General features: G+C 43.2%; 1 protein-coding gene across 1 annotated transcript; it reads right to left on the reverse strand.

Moving 5' to 3' along the window:
* Positions 1-4,474: 4,474 nt before the first annotated feature.
* LOC106609526 (diphosphoinositol polyphosphate phosphohydrolase 3-beta) lies at positions 4,475-16,134 on the reverse strand. The gene is made up of 5 exons (XM_014208445.3): positions 15,688-16,134; positions 10,306-10,416; positions 8,807-8,851; positions 8,478-8,565; positions 4,475-7,167 (listed from the first exon to the last, which is right to left on the reverse strand). The coding sequence occupies exons 1-5, from the start codon at positions 15,781-15,783 to the stop codon at positions 6,959-6,961; spliced, it is 549 nt and encodes a 182-aa protein (XP_014063920.1). The 5' UTR covers positions 15,784-16,134; the 3' UTR covers positions 4,475-6,958.
* Positions 16,135-16,484: the final 350 nt, after the last annotated feature.

The raw sequence follows: 16,484 nt of genomic DNA on the forward strand, positions 1-16,484 counted from the left end.
GACTGCACTTGTGGGTTGGCAAACCACGGCGGCCCCAGATGAGTGCCAAATTTATTTATTCATTTTTTGGGGGGACCCCACCCCCATCAACATTGCCCATCCCTGTTGTAGATAACTGGTTCCCAACCTTTTTCGGTTAGTGTACCACCAACTGAATTTTGCTGTGCCCGGAATACCCGTGAAGTACCCCCTCGTGCATTTTACCAGCAGGCCTATGGTCTCTGAGTATTCTCAAGTACCCCCTGTGGATAGGCCAAGTACCCCCAGGGCTCCCAGTACCCCTGGTTGGGAGCCAATTATGCAAAACTTCTGGAAAAGGTTTTTTCTTTGCCATTGTTTCCATTTACTATCCAATCATTTCTGATATACAACACCTGTATCACACCTGTCAATTACTAATACCATTTGAATCTCACAAAGTCACACTTTATGATTTCTATACCACAGTTGGGTAGTTCTGTGTAATAATTGAATGTAATGTTCCCAAGCATGTGATGTGTGTGTTGTGTGTCAAGTTGGGTACTGTGACAAATATCAAGAATATTAGTGCAAATGGATAAAACAAGTATTTTATTAAACTAATGCTTATTGATGATAACACGTGTTATAGGCAAGTCCATTCACCTCACTGTGTAATGGCTCTCTACATTTTCATTAAAGGAGGTGTTCCCAGTGCAGTACGGTACTAAGTATGACACAGCACTGCAGATTCTGGTGTGGGAGTTCTTCTCCAGATTGGAGGAGCTGCTGCCGGTGCCCAGCTTTACACAGGTTCTGATATGACTGCATCTTCATCCTATCAATTCAAATGTGAAAAATGTTGCGTTTACAGTTATGAATGAATGAACCCCCTTTAATAAATGAATAAATGGACTGAACATCGACAAGTTTCCAGTGGGTAGGAGATATGGGTTGATTTGGGAGAGGACTGCACTCTCCTTTTCCATTTTAACTTTAAGTTTCCCTCCCTCACCCTCAGACAGCATCCTTGCCTTCTCTGATCTGGAGGAGGGTGTTCAGTCTGTCTCTGACCCTGAGCACCTGAAGACACTGCTACAGCATCAAAGACACCTGGGACACCTTAACAGAGGTAGGTAGCCTTCAGGTTATGATCCATACTGAACAAAAATATAAATGCAACATGTAACAATTTCAAAGATTTTACTGAGTTACAGTTCATATCAGGATATCAGTCAATTGAAATAAATGTATTAGGCCCTACATCTATTGATTTCACATGACTGGGAATACAGATATGCATCTGTTGGTCACAGATACCTTAAAAAAAAAGTAGGGCTGTGGATTAGAAAACCAGTCAGTATCTGGTGTGACCACCATTTGCCTCATGCAGTGTGACAACTCCTTTGCATAGAGTTGATCAGGCTGTTGATTGTGGCCTGTGGAACATTGTCTCACTCCTCTTCAATGGCTGTGCGAAGTTGCTGGATATTGGGAGAAACTGGAATATGCTGTCATACATGTTGATCCAGAGCATCCCAAATGTGCTCAATGGGTGACATGTCTGCTGAGTATGCAGGCCATGGAAGAACTGGGCCATTTTCAGCTTCCAGGAATTAAGTACAGATCCTTGTAACATGGGGCTGTGTATTATAATGCTGAAACATGAGGTGATGGCAGCAGATGAATGGCGATAAAATGCAATTATGTTCATTGTCCGTAGCTTATCCCTGCCCAAACCCTAACCCAAGGGGGGGCAAAGTACATCAATCCGGCCCGCGAGACATAAAAAATATATATATATATTTATTTTTTTCTCCCTTTTTTCTCCCCAAGAGGCGAAGGTCGAGAGCCGTGCATCCTCCGAAACACGACCCAGCCAAGCCGCACTGCTTTTTGACACAATGCCCAATTAACCCGGAAGCACCAATGTGTCAGAGGAAACACCGTACACCTGGCGACCGTGTCAGCGTGCATGCGCCCGGCCTGCCACAGGAGTCGCTAGAGCCCAATGGGACAAGGACATCTCGGCCTGCCAAACCCTCTCCTAACCCGGACGACGCTAAGCCAATTGTGTGCCGCCTCATGGGTCTCCCAGTCACGGCCAGCTGTGACACAGCCTGGGATAGAACCCGGGTCTGTAGTGACGCCTTAGACCACTGAGCCACTCAGGAGGCCCCCAAGGGGCACATTCAATTCTCTGGCAACAGCTCTGGTGGACATTCCTGCAGTCTGCATGCCAATTGCACGCTCCTTCAAAACTTGAGACATCTATGGCATTGTGTTGTGTGACAAAACTGCACATTTTAGAGTGGTTTTTTATTGTCCCCGGCACAAGGTGCACCTGTGTAATGATCATTCTGTTTAATCAGCTTCTTGATATGCCACACCTGTCAGGTGGATGGATTATCTTGGCAAAGGAGAAATGGTCACTAAGAAGGATGTTAGCGTTTTGTGCGTATGGAACATTTCTTGGATATTTTTTCGGTTCATGAAATATGGGACCAACACTACAGTCGTGGTCAAATGTTTTGAGAATGACACAAATATAAATTTTCACAAAGTCTGCTGCCTCAGTGTCTTTAGATATTTTTGTCAGATGTTACTATGGAATACTGAAGTATAATTACAAGCATTTCATAAGTGTCAAAGGCTTTTATTGACAATTACATGAAGTTGATGCAGAGTCAATATTTGCAGTGTTGACCGTTCTTTTTCAAGACCTCTGCAATCCGCCTTGGCATGCTGTCAATTAACTTCTGGGCCACATCCTGACTGATGGCAGCCCATTCTTGCATAATCAATGCTTGGAGTTTGTCAGAATTTGTGGGTTTTTGTTTGTCCACCCGCCTCTTGAGGATTGACCACAAGTTCTCAATGGGATTAAGGTCTGGCGAGTTTCCTGGCCATGGACCCAAAATATCGATGTTTTGTTCCCCAAGCCACTTAGTTATCACTTTTTGCCTTATGGCAACGTGCTCCATCATGCTGGAAAAGGCATTGTTCGTCATCAAACTGTTCCTGGATGGTTGGGAGAAGTTGCTCTCAGAGGATGTGTTGGTACCATTCTTTATTCATAGCTGTGTTCTTAGGCAAAATTGTGAGTGAGCCCACTCCCTTGGCTGAGAAGCAACCCCACACGTGAATGGTCTCAGGATGCTTTACTGTTGGCATGAAACAGGACTGATGGTAGCGCTCACCTTGTCTTCTCCGGACAAGCTTTTTTCCGGATGCCCCAAACCCCAGTCCTCAGCAGTCCAATCCCTGTACCTTTTGCAGAATATCCGTCTGTCCCTGATGTTTTTCCTGGAGAGAAGTGGCTTCTTTGCTGCCCTTCTTGACACCAGGCCATCCTCCAAAAGTCTTCCCCTCACTGTGCGTGCAGATGCACTCACACCTGCCTGCTGCCATTCTTGAGCAAGCTCTGCACTGGTGGTGCCCCGATCCCGCAGCTGAATCAACTTTAGGAGACGGTCCTGGCGCTTGCTGGACTTTCTTGGGTGCCCTGAAGCCTTCTTCACAACAATTGAACAGCTCTCCTTTAAGTTCTTGATGATCCGATAAATGGTTGATTTAGGTGCAATCTTACTGGCAGCAATATCCTTGCCTGTGAAGCCCTTTTTGTGCAAAGCAATGATGACGGTACGGGTTTCCTTGCAGGTAACCATGGTTGACAGAGGAAGAACAATGATTCCAAGCACCACCCTCCTTTTGAAGCTTCCAGTCTGTTATTCAAACTCAATCAGCATGACAGAGTGATCTCCAGCCTTGTCCTCGTCAACACTCACACCCGTGTTAACGAGAGAATCACTAGCATGATGTCAGCTGGTCCTTTTGTGGCAGGGCTGAAATGCAGTGGAAATGTTTTTGGGGGATTCAGTTAATTTGCATGGCAAAGAGGGACTTTGCAATTAATTGCAATTCATCTGATCACTCTTCATAACATTCTGGAGTATATGCAAATTGACATCATACAAACTGAGGCAGCAGACTGTGAAAATTAATATTTGTGTCATTCAACTTTTATCCACGACTGTACATGTTTTATTTATATTTTTCCTCAGTGTACATTGTAGTTACATGAGCAGACACCTTACTATAAAGCACTTTGTGATGTCTGATGGCTTTATAAATACAATTTGATTTTCCAACTTAATTTTCAGTTCATTGGGCTGCAGCCTATCATTTTTTCAACAACCTTAAAAATATTGAAGGTCAGTGAGTCTCATTCACCCCTCCTAAGTGCCCTGGAGCAGTCATCTTGTGTCCGTTTCCATGCAGTATCCTTGTGGACTTCCTGTTCTATACTGTCTTTTTATTGGAAAACGAACACAAAGTAACACCTGACCCACCCACTAACACCCCCCTCACACAACCATGCACCAACAATGTACATTTACATTTACGTCATTTAGCAGACGCTCTTATCCAGAGCGACTTACAATACATATGTACCAAAAGACTGGAGAAACACTGAACAAAATGAGTAGATACAGTACAGACATTACAAACAGGCTGGAGTCAAGTAATTCCCTTTTAATGAATTATTATTCCAAACAAAAGTCTGCAATCCACTTTATCCAATTTCACTGTTCATATGATCATAAAGGAAATTCTGTTTGCATTGATAAACTAGTGAGTGCTTCAAGACACCTTAGTGAGAGAGTGCCTGGAACAAAGTTGACCAGCACACATTCACAGCAGTCCCCCACCCATTCATTATACAGGGACTGTTTAGTGTCAGTAATAAGGGTCCATGGGGGTAATTCATTCAAAATAAAACTACAGCCGCTGTACATTTGCCACTTTTTTCCCGCAATAAATTAAAAAAAAGGTCCTCACAATTCAGAACAAGTAGCATTAATGTCCTTACTTTCCTTCCTGAATGTAGTGTACCAGTATGCATTAATCCAATCCCCATCAATTGTTATATCCATAAACAATACAACTGGTTAAAGGTGATAGTTTCATGAATAACCATGTATTTTTTGAAATCCATAGAACATTACCAAATGTACCAAATATTATCATGTATTAGACAGGGATAGAGTAAGTCGATTTTGACTATATCATTCTGCCTGGCCAATTATATCAAACATTTGCCATAGGATCGATATGTATTTGTCACACAGACACAATGTATGCAACAAACAACACATGTAGTCTGACCAAGTGGCAGACATTATCCAATGACAGGTTTTATAGAAGGACTTGACAAGCCAGATGACTGTCCAATCAGACAGGCCGGTGAAATCTTTTCATGCAACAGATTTTAAGAAGGGTCAATATCAAACTCACAATAGATCCCACCTTCATCTTTTAACCCTTTCTTCAGTTATTTACTGGCTCCTAAACATTCCCTCCCAAAAAACTGCTTTGATGAAGCATGAGCACAAATTAAAATAAGCATTATCCACAATGGCAGACCTTGGTCAAGTACACATGTAAAATACAGTGCACTTGATTTAACTTGCCTAGTAAAATGGAACCAGTGGAATAATCCCAAAAGTACAAACTCCACCCACCCTACAATACCTCAAGTATTTGAAAGTTGACATACTGGTATGTATTTGACAATGTCTGCCTCAGAGGGGTATTCTTGTGATAAAATGAATGCTGGGAGTCTGGGTGAGATAGTGGTTGAGTGATAAGATTAAAAAGTGAAACTACTCATGTTTGTGTAATCTCCAGTAAAGCACTACAATTTACAAGTGTGTTCTCAACTATAATATCTCACATCCATGTTCATCGTAAGAACATTTCCATGTCCAGCCTAACCGCCAGTGTCGTTCCACCATAAATCTAACACGGAAAGCACTCATTTCCATCCGTTCGCTTTCAGACTACTTCCCTATTCGTTGTCCCATGTCATCTCATCTCTGTTCTCAGGTGGAACTGAAAGGAGAGACATTTTTTACCGTCACACCTTCACTACATGGTACAGCTTTTTGTTGTTGACATCATTAGAAAAACAAATCGCAAATATGGAGAAGAAAAGTTCATATGGTTGCATTTCTGTTAACCAGACACATAACTCTACACTTCTCTGCAGCAAAGTATTTACACGTCCCCTGTGTGGGGGGGGGGGGGGGGGTTCAATCCTCATTCAGTGGTCAGACAAGATGCACAAGTGTGGATTAAGGTACATTATCTCAGCATTGAGGAGACATCATTTGTGGCAATTGAATGAAATATAGATATTATTATATTAAAGAGGGCCTGCCTTCAACTAGTAAAGAGACTCTTATGAAGAATGACCAGATCATATATGGGGCGGGGGTTAATAATTAAATTAGTATATCAAATTATTGTTATTCATGATCATGCTAGATGGAGAAAAAAAACTGATGACAATCAAGGCAACACAATTAAAGGCAATTAAATGTGAAATGCTCCATATAAGAAATACAAAATGTGTTGTTTTTACAACTAAACTTGAAGAAGGGCACCAATTACTGAGGTGAAGGGGGAGGGACAATAATGAGCCCTTGTCTTCTGTCCACACATTATGGTACTACTTGAAGTAGATAAAGTCATATTTTTGAGCTGTAGTTTGTTTGTACAGGTTAAACACCAGCCAAAGTGAATCCGACACCGTGCTAAGACATCCTTCCAGTGCTCGTCCAACTGAGGTAGCATCTCTTTGTTGTCAATACTGCGCCAGCTCCCGAGGTCCAATGACACTGCCATTTTCCATCCTATTGTCAGCCAATGACCCCTTTTCTGTGGCAGCCATGTTGTGTTATTTTCTTAATTATGGAAGAAAATAATACAGTTGACTCCAATAGAACATTCTTAAAGAAGTTACTGAAAGGCATTCCTTAACTGAATCATCCAGACACAGTTCCAAGTATGGCTTTGGTTTGTCCAAGTATACAGTAATTTACATACATGTGGCGTGAGCCGTGACTCTGAGGATTCTTATATTCATGCAAAACGTCAGTTTTCAGTGTATCTGTACAGGTAGAAGATAGTTCATAGGCGTGGGAAGGGGCCAGTCCTATCTGCGCGAGGGGCCCAGAACAGATCCTGTGGTGGGGGGGCCGTAACGAGGGAAGTTGTCATTAGGGGGCTGGCTGGGGAGCAGGGAGTTCCCATTAGTTGGAGAGCAGCTGAGATGAAGCCGCTTCAAGTACTCAGCGTGGTCCGGCTTGTGGTGCTGCAGGACTTTGATGGCTTCGTCCACTGTGAACCACTCCCGTTTACGACCTGCAGGGGGAGACAGAGACAGAGTGTGAATTACTCCTTCTGTTGACCACCGGGGGGAGGGGGGCAAGCAGTGGATGTTATACACCAACCACCTGAAGGCGGCATTGTCCTGAGTCATTTTGAAATTGAATATCACCTATGAAGTGTTAACTTGATTAAGGGTTTCATAAAAATGATTTGAACCAGAGACCTTTTGGTTACTGGCCCAAAGCGCTTAATACTTGCTAGTCGCCAAAGTTCCAGAGCATGTCTTTAATACACTCCCAATAACCAGTCAGCATTCAGAACTACTGGGGTTTTCCACATGAACTTAGTGTGACATTTGCCCTTTAAGGGGTGGGGGATCTTCTCACAAATAAATGGGATCTGGATCAACCCCATGTGTCACTGTCAATAAAATATTCTGATATCCCCTTACCAATCTGCAAACATGCCCAACGTTTGTCATCTAAACATTCAAAATGCCCCTTTTAATTTCAGCCTACCTAAAGTCTTGTGAAGGGTGCTAATAGCCCTTTTGAATAGATGTTATCAGAATACATTGATTATCTCTAACAACAGCTACGTTGTTATTGCGTGAAGATGAGGCCATAGACATGAGCTCATTTAAAGGAAAGGTCAATCACAGTGGCATGCTTTCACAACATTATTTTTGAGGAACAAGTTGTAGACCATGTTTGGTAATCCTGTGTGTTAACAGGAATGAGGATTTTGAGTGCAAAGGAACAAATATTGGTGCGGTTAAATCGGTAAACAAAAACAAAAGAAAGACTGAGGCTGATATACTGCCTACTGTAAGATCTATAAGGACTAAAAGCTCCAGCCACTCAGGAAAAAGACTGATGAAGTCTAAAGGATGTTAAATGGATTTCAGAGGTCAGGTCACACTGTTCGGTGCAGTCAGTGGTGAGTCAAGGTCTGTTTGGGAAGGCCTGGGATAGATGACCTGCTCAGTAATCCAATCGCACGTTCACATTTTACTCTACCTTTTACCAGCTATTTTAGTCCACCTCTCCAAAGCTAGCAGGCTGGTGTCATTTAGCTGTTAGCAGCATAAGTTGAGTCTTAATCAGCCACTTTGGAATTGATGCGTTATGACTCCAAACTTTAGATTAGGTGAAGCCGGATATTATTGGAAAAATATTGAAGTTGTTTGTTGCTTGTTTTCTGCAATCCCAGGCCTTTTAGTCAGTGAGTGGGATTTCATTATTTAGTCTGTGAGGCCTGTTGCTACTGGCAATATCCTTCCTGGAGAAACAGATTATTGTACTAGACAGTGAAGTCCTGATGTCATGTGACCATAGACTCACCTATGTTGACCGAGTCTTCCCATGCTTCCAATGTCTCCGTCACGGTCAACACGTAAACGTACGTTCGGTGCTTTCGGTCTTGATTCTGCTGTAAAGTTAAAAAGAAAACTACATTTCAAAATGCAGGTTAGAAGAACCTCTGCTTTCAGAGGGTGCACATGCTTTAGGGTAGTTCGCCAACCCGTGACTAGGCATCAACCAAATCCACTCATTTTCTATTCTTGAATTTCATTCATGTGACAATTTACACTAAGATAGCAATGACAGTTTTTCAGGGAGTAAAAATGTAACCATCTTATAATTACTGCCAGCCCAGAGTCACGCCTTACCTCAAACACACCTAGGAGACGTCCCAACTTGCCTTTCACTCCTGCCTGGTGGGAGAGAGGAGAGAGGCATTAGGGGGACGTGAGATGACAGTATTGGGCCTATGGCAAATTGACAAACCAAAACACTTGCGTTAGATTAAAAAGGAAAGTAGAGAAATCCCAATTCTTAACAATACTGTGTGGGGGTTTAGAATGAAAACCTTCGACTGGAGTTAGGAGTGTGTGTTGAGATGTGAAGAGTGTGTGTTGAGATGTGAAGAGAGAGAGAGAGAGGAGAGTGTGTGTGTGTGTGTGTGTGTGTGTGTGTGTGTGTGTGTGTGTGTGTGTGTGTGTGTGTGTGTGTGTGTGTGTGTGTGAGTGAGAGAGAGCTCAGAACGTTGACCAATATAATGTGATTGAATATCACAACACAAACCCACCCAGTCCTGCTGTATATTTAGAGCTCAAAATCAGAGAGGTTAGTGTTTCCAAAAAGACACATGACCCAGCCCCTATTCCCCTTCCTTCTCCTTTATCAAGCTTCACAAATAATCTGCCCATTTCCACTGGACAGGCTTTAGGACCTGTGAATGTGCTGGATCCAGCAGGGAGCCAAGTTTAGCCTGCTGACGTACCCAAGTACGTTAGGTTTCCCACCAGCTGGACCTTTGGAATACCATGAGCTCCTCAGTCACTACCCAAACCAAATCCTTCTGACCCCCTTCTCTACAAACCCACCTTGGACCCACCAAAACATACCTCCCAATTGTGTCATGTCATAAGTGAGTTCCCGTCACCCACAATCATTGCATACATCAAGTCTCTCAGAGCTGAACCCTTTAGCTGTGAAGCCACGCTGGAGAAAACATGCTGTGATGTGCCATTGAGACATCCCAGGAGATCGACAAGGTCAGTCACATGCCACAAGGAAGGCAATGGTGAATTATAGAGGGTGTGTCTCTATCTAACTCATAGTGTATATGAGAATATTTAGGGCCTACAGACATTCCGGCACATTGCCTTTAAATGACCAATCAGGGGCCAGAGTTTGATACTCATATAGATGACATGATCACTACATGACTTGAAGCCAGAGTTTACAACTAACACATTACAATAGTCTCCCCCATCGCTAAAAGGCATGTTCTTTACAGACAAATCAATGAATGACCATCAAATCAATGTGTGTTTTGTGCGTGCATATAGCTATTAGTTACACACCCACTTCGTGATTCATTTCAATTTCATCATCACTGATGATTATGGTGATGATTGATTGGATTAAAGGAAAGATCCAATCATTCTGAATGTGATATTGTTTTTGTGCATCTCTGAGCGATGCTCTATCGACTCCCGGGTCATTCTTTTATTTTTATGTGTATCTGAAAAAGTTTTGCATCATATGAAAACATGAAATGACCCTCGGAATTGATAGAACATCACTCAGAGATGCACAAAAACAATATAACATTCAGAATGATTGGATCTTTCCTTTACATGATGATGACAGGTGAACTCACCTCTTCAAACACCTCTCTGACTGCTGCGCCACAGGGCTCCTCCTCCGGCTCCATCCCTCCACCTGGGACGATCCACTGGTCCGGATGCCGACTGCTGCTCACCAGCAACACCTGGAAGAGAAAACACAATAGCTCTGTGAGTCCAGCGCCACCACAGGGCCCTCTGCTCCACCACAGGGCCCTCTGCTCCACCACAGGGCCCTCTGCTCCACCACAGGGCCCTCTGCTCCACCACAGGGCCCTCTGCTCCACCACAGGGCCCTCTGCTCCACCACAGGGCCCTCTGCTCCACCACAGGGCCCTCTGCTCCACCTTGGCTGATCGATTGACCCAGATCAGGTATTTTTGGGCGCATCGAAGCAGGTGCCTGAGCTTAAATTACACCACAGTCTGCCATGTACAACGATCCGTACAGATTGAATGAGCATGTATCTGCATTGTCATGATGCAACACACACACACACACACACACACACACACACACACACGACACACACACACACACACACACACACACACACACACACACACACACACACACACACACACACACGACCTATGGGGCTCATAGTTGCTCAGTTGTCTCTTTCACCATGTTGAGGAAATATCCAACTCAAGTCAGTCGAATACGACATACTACAGTGATCCAGCGTCAGAAGCAGCTTGTGTGGCTTTCACCTTCCATCTTTTCCCCCCATCCAGACTACTCTATACGGGACCAGTGTGTCAGCCTGACAACCATGTAATATCAGCTAGCAGCTCGGCTTTGACACTCCTCTGTGCTGCTCTAATGGGATTGTGGGATTGCTGGAGCAGACTTGTTGTTGCCCGAGCCAGGAGCCAGGAAGTGACAAGTCAAGTGGTCAAGAGAGGCAACACAGTGGATACGGCACATGTCACCCTTCCACTCTGGGTCACCACATAATGTTCCCGGACCTTAACTGAGCCGACATCTCATCAGGCTCGTCCCGGGCTAAGAGGGGATGGAGGGTGGACAGGGAGTGAGACGGTTAGCTATATTTACGGGCGCCACATACAGAGGGGATCCAACTGAATCAGCGGGGTAGACCAGACTGTCTGCTTAGTAGCCTACATTATAAAGCCATAAACCATGGACATAGGTTAGTAGGTTCATTCTATGTATAACAGACTGCTAGCGCTTCAGAATGTGAGTGTACATGTGTGTGTTGGGGGAGGTACTGTCTGTGTTTATATATGGGGGTGGGGCACCGCTGTGGGCCTTTTGCAAATATGTTTTTGGGGGCAAGGCTTTAAGCAGCTCAGGGATGTCACTGCGTTTGACAGTGTCTACCGTGGAGTTTACAAAACAAAGCTAGCTAGACTACATCCTGCCAGTATTATTTTTGCTTCACTTTAAGTCCTATCTTTTCTATTTCTTGCTCAAAATGTGGGTGGATATGAACTTTTACGAATTTAACTCTTTCCAGGAAAGATATAAGGCTTGTCAGCACCTCATACAAATTCATGTAATATACAAAACTTTGTTCATGTAATTTATGTCAACAGCTTAGGCTAACAAGGTATGTCCCACTGAAAAATCATGGCACTGAGGAACACTCGGCACAGCGAGGAGCAAAACGCCACACCAACATATTAGATAGGTCAAAGGTCAGGTGCAGATGGAGGGGGGGCCCAGAGGGAATAGAGCAGCGTCTCCCAGCGAGATTCCAGTGTGTTTTGTAAGCCTGCTAAACGGGCCAGGAATCTCAGGGAGGAAATAAACACCTACTTTCTCGGAGGAGCAATACGCCTGTGGCTGTCAAACCAACCAGTCTCCCACATGCCAGCCTACGGAGGTTTGAAGTTTTAGACTGGAGTATTAATGCATTAGGAGCGTGGTTAGTCATAACCAAAATAGACCTATGAAGTCAACATACGGAAGTTTGCTGCCCCTTGTTTTACACCAAATACACCTACTTTCAGCCTAGTCGATATTAAAAAAAGTAAGCCCAACTATATGCCAATTCCAGACCCCACGCATTCAATACAGCTTTAACTCCTATCTAGAAATGTACAAGTAGGGCAACATCATTTGCCTAGTAATAGGCTACCCTTTAGTACATCCAGACCAACAATAAACCGTACTTCAACAAGTGTCAACAAACCCTTAGTCTTGTAGCGACACAGTGGACTGAAAAGACACAATGTACTGTAATAAATACAGTCTCAGGGAGACACCCATTGCTGGATGAAGGCAACCATAACAGATCGCTCCTACCCTCTGGCATGAACGCTCTTCTAGTCTCTACTGTTGTTGGAGGCAAATGACCCACCCACTGGCCCTGAGGGATGTTCCAGTTTTCCCTTGTTGGACTTTAAACCTAGTCACTGAACACCTGAACCTAGAGGGTTCCTCTTTCTCCTTTTCCATTCCTTAAACAAAGTCTCTGACATCACACAGAGTTCCTATTAACCTACTCAGGCCCTCTCAATGGGGGGGGGTCATGTCTAACATGTTGTGTGTGTGTGTATGTGTGTGTGTGTGGGGGGGGGGGGGGGTGCAGGAGAAGCTACATTTTTGTTCCAGCTCCACAAAGGGGACAGATTTGATTGCTGAGATCTGACCAAAGCAGGTTGAGACAAGGTCTTCAGATATAGATAGGCCACAATCCTTCAGGGATTCAACAGCATGGGATTGGCACAAAGAGGTGGCATTGGCAAAGACAGTATTGGCCACGCAGGAGCCACAGAGGCTTTTCTCCTGTTCAGGCTTAACCTCTCTTGGGTAGGGGGCAGTATTTTCACGGCAAAATATTTTCTGAACATCACGCGGCAATGTAAAATGTTTTTGGATATAAATATGAACTTGATCGAACAAAAAATGCATGTATTGTGTAACATGACGTCCTAGGAGTGTCATCTGATGAAGATCGTCAAAGGTTAGTGCATAATTTTAGCTGGTTTTCTGGTTTTTGTGACACCTGTCCTTGCTAGGAAAATGGCTGTGTGGTTTTTCTTGTGTTGGAACTGTCCTAACATAATCTAACTTTATGCTTTCGCCGTAAAGCCTTTTTGAAATCAGACAATGTGGTTACATTAAGGGGACGTGTATCTTTAAAATGGTGTAAAATAGTCATATGTTTGAGAACTTTGAATTATGACATTTTGTGGTTTTGAATTTGGCGCTCTGATTTTTCACTGGCTGTTGAATAGTGTGAACCGTGGGTCTCCCCAAGAGAGGTTAACGAGTGCATGCAAGTACGACAGAGTAGCTGGACAGTCCCAGAGCAAACTCTAAAGATGTTCCTGGGGATGGGCTCTATACATTACAACAGCTCAGTAACAGTTGAACAGACACAGGCAATGCATTTCCTGACCTAACAATACCCTTGACACAGGTGAGTGATTGAAGATGGTCTCCATTTGTTCCACCACAGGTATCTTAAATATTTAAAAAAGCTAAGATATTACACAAAGGTTTACTTGTTTTATAGCATTACATATCAAATGTCAGCAACAAGATTGTATGTGTAGGTAATTACTAATGTTAATAAATACTTCACAAGTAAAAATGAAAGGGGAGATTGGGATGCAGTATTGAGACAGATTGGGCAGTCTCATTAATATAACTCAGTGAGAAAGCCTTCCACCTGCTCTACCACAATGCAATGTGCCTATGGCACGGCACACACTGACACACAGCCAACTGATATCTCTATTCCTTGTTCCTGAAAGAATCGGCTATACATGAGGGAGAGAACAAGGCTCCCGCAGTCTTAAGGATTAACAGTTTCTCCTTCAGGCCATCTCTCGGTGTGTGTGTGTGTGTGTGTGTGTGTGTGTGTGTGTGTGGTGTGTGTGTGTGTGTGGTGTGTGTGTGTGGTACAAATACTTGAGTGCTCTGATAGAGTTCTTAATGACAGACAGATAAAGTCTGCAGCTTATATGTTGCATAACAGTGGTGCAGGGAAGTCAGAGGCTGCAGTGTCTTGAACTGTCTGATACAAATTTGGATTTCTATCAGACAGTACAAATCCAAATGTAGGAGCTGTTCATAAACAATGCGTGTGGCTCAGTAAGAAATGAAAAGCATTGCCACTTTTACATTAATGACCAACCTTAGTCTTCTCGACTTTTGTTCATGCACTGAAAAATGACAATTTGCTTACTAAGTCTCCTATGACAACAAATCAAATCAATCAAATTGTATTTGTCACATGCGCAGAATACAACTGGTGTAGACTTTACCGTGAAATGAAATAGTAACACATAACAATGGAATAGGTCCTTAGATTTTGGTTATGATAAAGTGGGCTTATTTAACTTGTTACGGTAGTAGGTCTATGTCATATCTGTATAAATTGTGGCTTTAAACATTTAAATAGTCCTAGGCAGAAACTATTGGAGCATGTTATATTGACTGAAATGACACATGCATAACAATATAGCCTATTTCATGGAAATAATTGCTTCCCATTTAATTCTTTTTTTTTTATGTGTGGAACGAGTCCTATATGTCGTTATAATTTCGGGGAAATTGACTTGGGTAGATAGTCCATTTTGTTAAAACAGACTGTGAACGCTTGCATCGTGGTGGTGCGTAGACTATCACGGTGAAGCACGTTAAAAACCAGAAACTATTACAAGTAATATGTCTAGGACTACAGCAACTTGTTAAAGATATTCTCTCAAACCAGAAATATAAAAACAAAGCACTGATTGAGACTACTTTTCAGTAGGCTACCTTTGGTTTTAGCCTAGGATACTGAAACCCTGTCTTACAAAATGGCCACTTCATCAATAACGCATTTTCATTTCATTTTCATGAGGCAGCAGAGATTATAAAGTGTAAAATGATGACGGTGATATTGTTAGTAGTATTTAAACTCGTATGCATTAGTACAGTGGTATCGTCATACAATGTAGCAGTGGCTGGACTGATGTCCCGCCCGTCAAATGAAACATGCAACAGAGCGCCTCGCCCCCCTCGCTTTGCTCTCAAACTAGCCCAAACTGGATAGCCGCAGGCAGTCACACAACACCACTAAGGATGTATTACTAACGCTATGGAACGTAGGCCAATAAAAAGCGTGTAAATAGACTAACACTTCTGTTTTTTTGTTTAACATCAAGCCTACACCTCTAATCATTAGGTTTTGAAAAAACCCTCCGAAGCATTTCTTTCAGACACCGCAAGACAGCCCCCGCACATCGACATTTTCTGATGAATTAAGTGGTAAAACCACAATGAAAACCTATTTAAGTCTATTACAATAGGCAATTATAGATACAATATTGACAAGTGTAGGATATAGCCGAGAACAGTGGTTTGGTTTAAAGACAGGACAGCATCGATCCCCTGAACTGTCAATGAGAAATATAACCATCTAGAAATATAATCATCTAACGTTAACGTTATACCTCTTCTTCACGGTCGTTCTTGAAGCACAAGCATGCCGCTCGTTTCTTGAAGCCCTCGCCATCATAAGTTCTGGTCTGGTTCGGCTTGAACTTCATTATGTAGGTTACTACTCTCCTCGCCGGGCAGGCAACGAAATCCAGAAAATGAACGAACGAAGAGTGAGTCACCAAACCAAGGTTCTGGATGGCGAAGAGAAAACTGGCATGTGTGTGTCACTGAGGTCCAATAACGCGATATACCGGCAATCTACCCATCGACGGTGTATTTTCCTATTCACTCCAATTGCGTTTAGTGCGTTCTTGTCAGAGAATTTCCTCCGTGATGTTGGGTTAATGGATGCAGTTCAGTCCCCCATACCCTCCACTTCTATGTTCAATCGCTTATTTAAGTAGAGGGAGTCAATACTGTACCCTCATCCGAAGTCCTCCCACCTTAGGTAGTAGACTACAAGGTAGGCTTTGCGCAGTCGCTGACTGTCAATAGACAGAAGGCAACCTAGCGGAGCGCTGTTACGCACGTCACCATTCGTCTGATGAGGATTGGATAAAAATATTGGACAAATCTAGCTGTGATTGAACATCTATGCAGTGCTCACTCCATCTGACTTTAGGCTTTCTTGAAAAGTAGTCTATCCTGTTTGTTCCATACGCCCACCCATATGGATAGGTAATCTAGAAAAAAGGTTACCATTTTTAACCCTTAAACCTATAACTTCATCAGATTTAATCAATATAAGATGTAATGTGACATATTGCCCTGAAATGTCAGTAGCCAAGGTCTTTAAAAGACTCCTTAT

This window comes from Salmo salar, chromosome 07, assembly GCF_965601325.2.
Source record: "Salmo salar chromosome 07, fSalSal1, whole genome shotgun sequence".
Lineage (NCBI taxonomy): Eukaryota > Metazoa > Chordata > Actinopteri > Salmoniformes > Salmonidae > Salmo > Salmo salar.

Bases quoted from the DNA above. Each gene is read 5' to 3' on its own strand.
- LOC106609526 (XM_014208445.3), bottom strand. From the start codon at position 15,783: ATGAAGTTCAAGCCGAACCAGACCAGAACTTATGATGGCGAGGGCTTC. The intron at 10,417-15,687 runs GTATAACGTTAA...TTTCTCTTCCAG, and splicing joins AGAACGACCGTGAAGAAGAG to GTGTTGCTGGTGAGCAGCAG. The intron at 8,852-10,305 runs GTGAGTTCACCT...CTCTCCCACCAG, and splicing joins TCAGAGAGGTGTTTGAAGAG to GCAGGAGTGAAAGGCAAGTT.